The following is an 8,451-nucleotide window of genomic DNA, read 5'->3' as shown; positions in this document are numbered from 1 at the left end:
AATGTTGATTAATGTTCATTTTATTTCCTTTTCTTTCTCTGGGTTACAGTGAGGCACTTACAATGGGGCCAATTTATAAACATTAAAATACTCACTGTTTCATTATATAGCTCCAAAACATAACCAAATATGAGTGTTAACATGATTTTTCTATGGAAAATTACTTACTAACTGTTTTTAGTGTGTGTGTGTGTGTGTGTGTGTGTAAAGTAACATCCAGTTTTACAACTTCATTGCCATGATTTAAACGGCTTTACAGCTCAAATAATAGCATCCATAAAAATGAATTAATTGGGGCCCGAGCCCATAAAAGGCTATGGACTTTACTCATTTTTTTTCTGACTATCCGGGGCATTTTGGGGCCCTTAACATGCTCAAAAACTCTTTGAGACTTTGCACACACATGTTGGAATCTGCAGCCATCAGGCTCGGGCAGAAGGTCACATGGGGGTGTCACTCTGTGTTGTTATCGTTATAGTTGTGGTATGAACGTCCCTATAGAATTAGAAAGAAAAAAAAACCATCTGGAGTGAATGGGTGCCGTCTGAATGAGAGTCCAAACAGCTGATAAAAACATCACAATAATCCACAAGTAATCCACACCACTCCAGTCTATCAGTTAATGCCGTATGAAGCGAAAAGCTGCATTTTAGTAATAAACAAATCCATCAAGACCTTTTAACTTTAAACCACTTCTGGCCAAAATATGAGTCCATAATCCATAATAACGCTTCCTCCAGTGAAAACATCCATCTCCTATTGTCTCTCACATCAAACTCCTCTGACATATTTGTTTAGAGCTGTTTTGGACTGTTTTCGGTTGTAAGTGTATAAGGTTTGTGCATATTTCTCCTGATTCAGACGAGACAAATTTTCCACTGGAAAAACAATATTATGGATAGAGGATTCATTTGAAGTTAAAAAGGTCTTCATAATGTATTTGTTTCTTACAGTGGTGTAATGTAATGAAGTAATAATACTTCGTTACAGTAGGCTACTTAAGTAAAGTACAGATACTCCCAAAATATACTTGAGTTTTTATATTTCAGCCAACTTTTACTTTTACTCCACTATATTTCCTAATTAAAATGTATACTTTTACTCCGATACATTTCCCCGAAGCATATTCGTTACTTACTACAGATAGTCAGAAGTCAGAAGAAGAAAGAGTTAAAACTGAACACAATCTTGCTACTCAAGCTGTACATGAACATATATAAATATATATGCTTCTTTTCCATTTTCCATTTACTTGTACTTTTACTTTCAATACTTAAGTACGTTTAAGATGAAAAAAAAAATACTTTTCGTACTTAAGTACAATAAATATCACATACTTTAAAGGCCCGTTCACACCAAGGACGATAACTATAAAGATAACGATAAAGATATAGTTCTAAAAATCGTTCTCAATATTAAAGAATAGCAGAGTCCACACCACAACTATAACGATAAAGACAAAGAGAAACGATATCCTTGGAATCACTTTCAAAACGATTTTTCTCCAGCCGATGAACGATAAAAAATCGACAGCCAATCAGAATCCATCCTGCTGTAACGAGCTCAAGAATTTAAAGCGGCAGAGGCGCGTGCGCTTAGAATAAACAGACGAGATTGTTCGCTGGTGTGGACGCTAATATCATTATCTTTATAGTTATCTTTCTTGGTGTGAACGGGGCTTAAGACTTTTACTCAAGTAATATTCTAAACGGTGTCTTCAACTTCTACCAAAGTATAATTTTCTGGTAAGATATCTGTACTTTTACTTGAGTATGGCTTTCAGGTACTTTATACACCACTGGGTTCTTATAAACACAGCCTTTCAATGTACAAGATGTTAACTGATGGACTGGAGGTTCTTTACTTGTGGGTTATTGTGGTGTTTTTATCAGCTGTTTGGACTCTAATTCTGACAGCACCCATTCACTGCAGAGGATCCACTGGTGAGCAAGTGATGCAATGCTACATTTCTACAAATCTGTTCAGATGAAGAAACAAACTCATCTAAGCCATCTTTGGATGGCCTGAGGGTGAGTACATTTGCAGCTAATTTTCATGTTTGAATAAACTATTACTTTCTAGATTTAGTTATCATTATCATCCTTGGTGTGCACAACCTTTTAAGATTTTTTTTTTAAACAAGGTATGAGAAATTATTGTTTGTGGTAATCTACATTATGCCACTAATGGTGTCAACTGAACTTCTGCAGCCATAACTTTTACATAGTATATGGACAATATTATGCACACAGGCTGTGTCATTTATCTATTTAATGAATTTGGTCGTTGTTAAGCATTCACTTGTAGGCCACTCTTGTTGAATTGTTTCAGATTCAGCTAACTGAACGAGCAGGGAACTGCTCCAGTTTTTGTTATGTAATAAGTGCAAAGCCCAGGAACATGTTTGCAATATGAAATAACACACTAATAAGGAAGCACGCAAACTCTTGTCTTTCAAAAATCTGTGGTTAGTTACAACATCAAATGAAGGTGGCCAAAGAGAGTGAATTGTCTAAGTGCAAAAATACACCATGAATTCCATTTTAAAAATGTATCCTGAAAATGATCCTGTGTTTCCAGTGCATATTCCAGCACAATACATTTAAGAAGCATTTGGTAGAAGTTAGAAAAATATTTATCTAGAGGCCATGGTTATATTATCCAAATATTTTATTCAGTATTTTGTGGAACAACTCGGCATTCCTCAATTCCTCAATAAACTCGTCGTTTAGCACATTGTGTTTTGTCATTTTTTAAAGTACAAATAACATTGTATGGGTAATATATAACATTTTATTGTTCAAATGTTTCTCCTTTTCATCATCTAGCACTAGTTTTTGCACATGACCACCAGCCTGATGTTACAATAACACTGTTTTGAGTTACAGCCAGATTTTGTTACATTGGTCAGCTGTTCAGAACTGTGTTCGCTCTGGTCCGGTCCCAAAACTAGCTATATTTGGTTATCAACCACCTCCAGGAGGCTATTTTAGGCTGTGGGAAAAGTTAGGCCATCTTCATTGAGAACTTTGCGTCACTGTCTCGCTAATGGGAAAGACCCATACATATCATGGGAAAGCCTTATTTTGGTGTTCTTCCCCAAATAACTGCTCTATTTTTGGAGTGTCACTCTTAGTTTTGACCCAAAAGGCCGTTTAACACATCATTGATATGGTAACTGAAACGTGAACTTGATGAAGCACTTCCACGAGGAGCCGCTGCTGGCTGCCGCACGGAACAAAACACCGTCGGGCTCCATCTACTGCTCATACCTGAGTATAGCACAATTAATAAGAAACCTCCATGAAGGAAACCTTGTGCGTCAAATTTAAGATAAGTTACTCAGAGGACAAAAATATCCATGTCAAAAAAACGTTCGTAAGCATATTATATATATTAACATTTTCCCCCGACAAAAGTATTTTTTAACATGTCCATAATTCAATTGAGTAAATCCAACAAATCTTTTTTTTCAGTGCAGTCCATAACTACCAAGAAAAAAAAATGTCATTCACTCACACACATTTATCAGGACACATACAAACCACACTGATATCCATACCAATACACCCATTGCATAACTAATTACATAATTTAAATTCAATTGGCTTTTTTTTTTTCAGCAGATGCAGAAAACTGGAAAAAGTGAGTATTTGCTCAATAGATCAAAGCTGACAAAATGCTGCTATCAGGTGGGTAAAATAAAATAAAAATAAATAAAATTATATAGTACATGTTTTGAAGCCTATTAACAAAGGCCCTTTTGGCCCCTGCTTATGACGGTGAAATATTACTATTATTTATTATTTAAATGTGTTCTAATGTCTCAATGTTGAGCTAGTGAAGCACTTATTGTGTATAATATTAGGAGATGTTTTGTAGAAAAGATTTCTGCATAACAAACCATAAAGATTTTCATTACATTAGTGAAAGCCATTTGAATTTCAATCATTTTAACGACAGTCACAAAACATATTGCGCAAATGAACTTTTTTCAAATTTGACTTAATTTTTTTTTTTGGATGATGCATTTATCATGATTTTTTAAAATAAAATAAAATAATAAAAGGTTTATTTTAAGGTTATTTTATGCAACTCATATGGACCATGTCTATAATAAAAGAAAAAAAAAATTAAATGAGACGAAAAGATAATTTTCTGGTATTTTCCAAGAAAAAAAAAAAAGTTTAATATGACATGAATAGTGACAGATTTTTATTTGTATATATTTTTTTCATTTTCAGGTGATGTTATGATGCATCTTTAAACTGGCATTAAAATAAAATAAAATAAAAATAAATATTGATCTGACAAGAGTAACTATAGCCTGGAGTGAAGTATGTTTTCTGTTTTTTTTTTTTTTCTTCTTCTAATTTCTATAACATCTAACAGACATCCAAAGAGGTAAAAATGTGAATTTGCTTCCATGGCTCTCTGCTAAGAATTGTGGGTAATGATAAAAGCGCCACACAGATATAAAATAAAGAGAGGCACTAAAAAAGTGTTATAAAATATCAGAAGGATCATTCAAACTGCGAGTAACTGAGCTGAATTTATACAACGTGAAAGTAAGCAGAAATAGATAACAAATCAAAATGTTACATTCACAGTGGGAACATGATCGGCCACAATCCCTGCATACACTGCCCTCTACTGGACAGAGTATTTCAAATACAAACACAGTATATTGATGGCTTACTGAGTCTGCTGTGGAAGAACATGACAAAACTTCACACAGACAACTGCTGCATGATTCTTCAGGAATCAGTTTATTAGTAACTGAGGTTCAAATATGATTTATTATTATTATTAGTGTTTTACTTTGAAGAATTGCACATATAGCCACGGAAAGAACTGTTCAAAGCAGATACTTTCCGTGGCTACTATATAATGATTTACATTAGTCCTCTTTCATTCATCAAGGCATATTTGGGGTAAATTTTACATTTAAGGATATTTGTGTAGCATACGATTATACTGAAGAGTAAAATGTACCCACGTTTTTTTTGTGTGTGTGTGTGGGAAAAGCCTTAAAAACGACCCATTATATGAAATTGCAATGTGAAAGTTAAATGACCTTGTCCATTCCCTGCTTTAATTGCTATCTAATATCTAACATTATCAGTGTTGAAAACAGTTGTGCTGCTTAATATTTTTTTTGTGGATATCATGATATCAAAAGTTTTTAATGCATTTATTAACACATTTATTCAGCAAGGATGCATTAAACTGATCAAAAGGGAGTGAAACGATTTATAATGTCACTGAAGATTTCTATTTCAGATAATTACTTTTCATTTAACTTTCTTTTCATCAAAGAATCATGAAAAAAAATCATTTTTACAGGAACTATTCAGAATTCATAAGAACCATTTTACAAACCCGATTCCAAAAAAGTTGGGACACTGTACAAATTGTGAATCCGGCCTCTTATTGCTACCTGTCCCAACTTTTTTGGAATGTGTAGCTCTCATGAAATCCAAAATGAGCCAATATTTGGCATGACATTTCAAAATGTCTCACTTTCAACATTTGATATGTTATCTATATTCTATTGTGAATAAAATATAAGTTTATGAGATTTGTAAATTATTCCATTCCTTTTTTACTCACAATTTGTACAGTGTCCCAACTTTTTTGGAATTGGGTTTGTACATAATTGAGCACTATAATAATAACTGAAAATAATTAAGCAGCAAATCAGCATATTAGTATGATTTCTGAAGGATCGTGTGATGATGCTGATCTGTAATGATGCTGAAAATGTAAATTACTTTTTTTTTAAAAATAAAACAGTAATGTCTGTAATAGTATTTAACAATATTACTGTTCTTGCTGTATTTTTTATCAAATAAATGCAGACTTGGTGAGATGAGACTTAAAAACATTTAAAAATCTTATTTCCAAACTTTATATAGTATTTAAAAAAATAACATGCCTTTTAAACAAATGTATTTACTCCCCTGATTTTTATAACATTATAACATCGATCATACAAAACAAAACAAAAAGTGTTCTAATGTCTCAATGTTGAGTTAATGATGCACTTATTGTGTATAATATTAGATGTTCTGAAGAAAAAATTTCTGCATAACAAACCATAACAAAGATTTTATTACATTAGTGAAAGCCATTTGAAAAAAATCTGAACTTCAATCATTTTAATGACAGTCACAAAACATACTGCGCAAATGACCTGCCATTACGGGTTTCCAAAACGTCAAACAAAAGGTCAGCCTTGCAAAATAAACAGATTTACAGCTCTGTGGTTCCAAAAACGAAAAACGTCATCCACTTCAAAATCCACTTGAAGAATCTAGAGTCCAAAGCATAACTGTGAAGGTAAGTTGTGTACAACTCGAGGAAGTTAGTTATCCGACCCTCAGCGGCGGAGCCACCAACACAACTCCATCTCCTCGAACAAACAGCATGGGGATGTTCCGCTTCGTCGACTGCAAAACAAACGTGCGACGCATCTCAACACAATACTTGATGGCTTAAATAAAATATGTAAATAAGTAAATAAATAAAGAAGTGTCGTTAATTTGGAAAAGAAGATTATTAGTGGTCGACCGATATTGTTTTTTTGACAGCCGATACCGATATCTTGGAAAGCAGGGCGGCCGATGGCCGATATAAAGCCGATATAATTTTATTTATTTTCATTCATATTTAAGAAATTTGAAATCATTTGAAAATGGATTAAAAAAATTTGTGAAATTAAATGTTCATTAGTCATTCAAAGATTTGTTTAAATTATATAAATGCGTATTTGCGGAATTATAGTATTATAATGTTTGCCTTTAATAATATTAAAGCAATTGTTGTAATACTTTTTTGTATACATTTTACTTCCTTTGTTTAACAGTTCTATCTGATTATTAGATAGACTTCTATCCGTATTAGACAGAACTGAATGACAACAGCGAACAAGAGGGAGAATGTGACCACTGTGTACACCGTCAAAATAAAAGTCCCGCCTCGAACACATCGGCCAAACAGAAAAACTTATCGGCCGATGCCGATATTTGAAAAATGGCAGATATCGGCCGATATATCGGTCGACCACTAAAGATTATATTTGTTGTACTTGCTATTTATCACCAATATTAGACTAATTATAATTCAAATCCTCTAAACAGTCTGAAACAGAATATGGGTGATATTTACAACAGATTGATGCAAAACCAATTAGGATTTATGGCTTACGTTAAAATTTAAATTGCAGTTACCTTATAAATCTCCTCATACGTCTCCTCATCGATTTCCACAGTCGTCACTGTCTCTTCAACATCTCCGAGGATCATGTTCAAGTGCTGGTCATAGGCCTAATGTGAAAAAATAATAAGAATAAAAAACAAACAAACAAATATACACTGCTTTTCAAACGTTTGGTATCAGTAAGATTTTTAAGGTGTTTTAAAGGGGTCATATGATGCGATTTCAATTTTTCCTTTCTCTTTGGAGTGTTACAAGCTCTTGGTGCATAAAGAAGATCTGTAAAGTTGCAAAGACTAAAGTCTCAAATCTAAAGAGATATTCTTTATAAAAGTTAAGAGTCAGCCACACCTACCTAAAACGGCTCGTTCTAACACGCCCCCACATATCTACGTCACTATGTGGGAAGATTTGCATAACGCCGCCCAAATGTTCACGCAAAGAAAGAAGGCGTAACTTTTATTCTCGCTGTAGTATTGTTGACGCTGCAGCCATGTCCTGAAGACGCTGTGTGCTTCGTGGTGAAAGCGAAACTACTTTGTTTGGTCTTCCAAAAGAGGACGATATCCGCTACGTCATGCCTAGAGCTGATCCGTGCTGGTTGCTGAGGAAATACATCAACTTTCACCGTGGACGAAGCGGAGTCCAGCCCGGGGTCGTCACATGTGCTTGCCGCTCATTCGTCGGATCCGCCGGCTGCGCCGTTCTCGACCCCGCCGCCTCCGCTCACTCTATCCCGGCCTCACCGCACGCTAAGCTGGGGCTTCCGCTCACGCTACACCAAATACACAAAATAATGTTCTTTTTAGCAGCATCATATGACCCCTTTAAAGAAGCCTCTTCTGTTCATCAAGGCTGCATTTATTTGATGAGAAATACAGAAAAAACAGTAACATTGTAAAATCTAATTATCATTTAAAATACTGGTTTTCTATTTTAATACATTTTAAAATGTAATTTATTCCTGTGATGCAAAGCTGAATTTTCAGCATCATTACTCTGTCCTCAGTGTCACGCGACCCTTCAGAAATCATTCTAATATGCTGATTTATTATCAGTGTAGGAAGCAGTTGTGCTGCTTAACATTTCTTTGGAACCTGTGATACTTTTTTTCAGGATTATTTGATGAATAAAGTTAAAAAGAGCAGCATTTATTCAAAATAGAAATATCTATTATCACTTTTTATCAATTTAACACATCTTTGCTGAATAAAAGCATTAATTTATTTCAAT

At 34.1% G+C, this 8,451-nt stretch overlaps 1 protein-coding gene across 1 annotated transcript in view; it reads right to left on the bottom strand.

The window, feature by feature from the left end:
* Positions 1-5,983: 5,983 nt before the first annotated feature.
* Positions 5,984-8,451, bottom strand: part of lsm3 (LSM3 homolog, U6 small nuclear RNA and mRNA degradation associated) — a 3,405-nt gene continuing 937 nt past the window's right edge. The window contains exons 3-4 of the mRNA XM_016528024.1: positions 7,233-7,328; positions 5,984-6,452 (exon numbers count right to left, since the gene is read on the bottom strand). Coding sequence (XP_016383510.1) covers positions 6,372-6,452; positions 7,233-7,328 — 177 coding nt within the window. The 3' untranslated portion in view covers positions 5,984-6,371. The remainder of the gene's footprint in view (positions 6,453-7,232; positions 7,329-8,451) is intronic.

This window comes from Sinocyclocheilus rhinocerous, unplaced genomic scaffold (assembly GCF_001515625.1).
Source record: "Sinocyclocheilus rhinocerous isolate Xijiao unplaced genomic scaffold, SAMN03320098_v1.1 scaffold1292, whole genome shotgun sequence".
NCBI lineage: Eukaryota > Metazoa > Chordata > Actinopteri > Cypriniformes > Cyprinidae > Sinocyclocheilus > Sinocyclocheilus rhinocerous.
The sequence above is the reverse complement of the archived record's forward strand: the minus strand, read 5'-3'. Positions and strand labels throughout refer to the sequence as shown.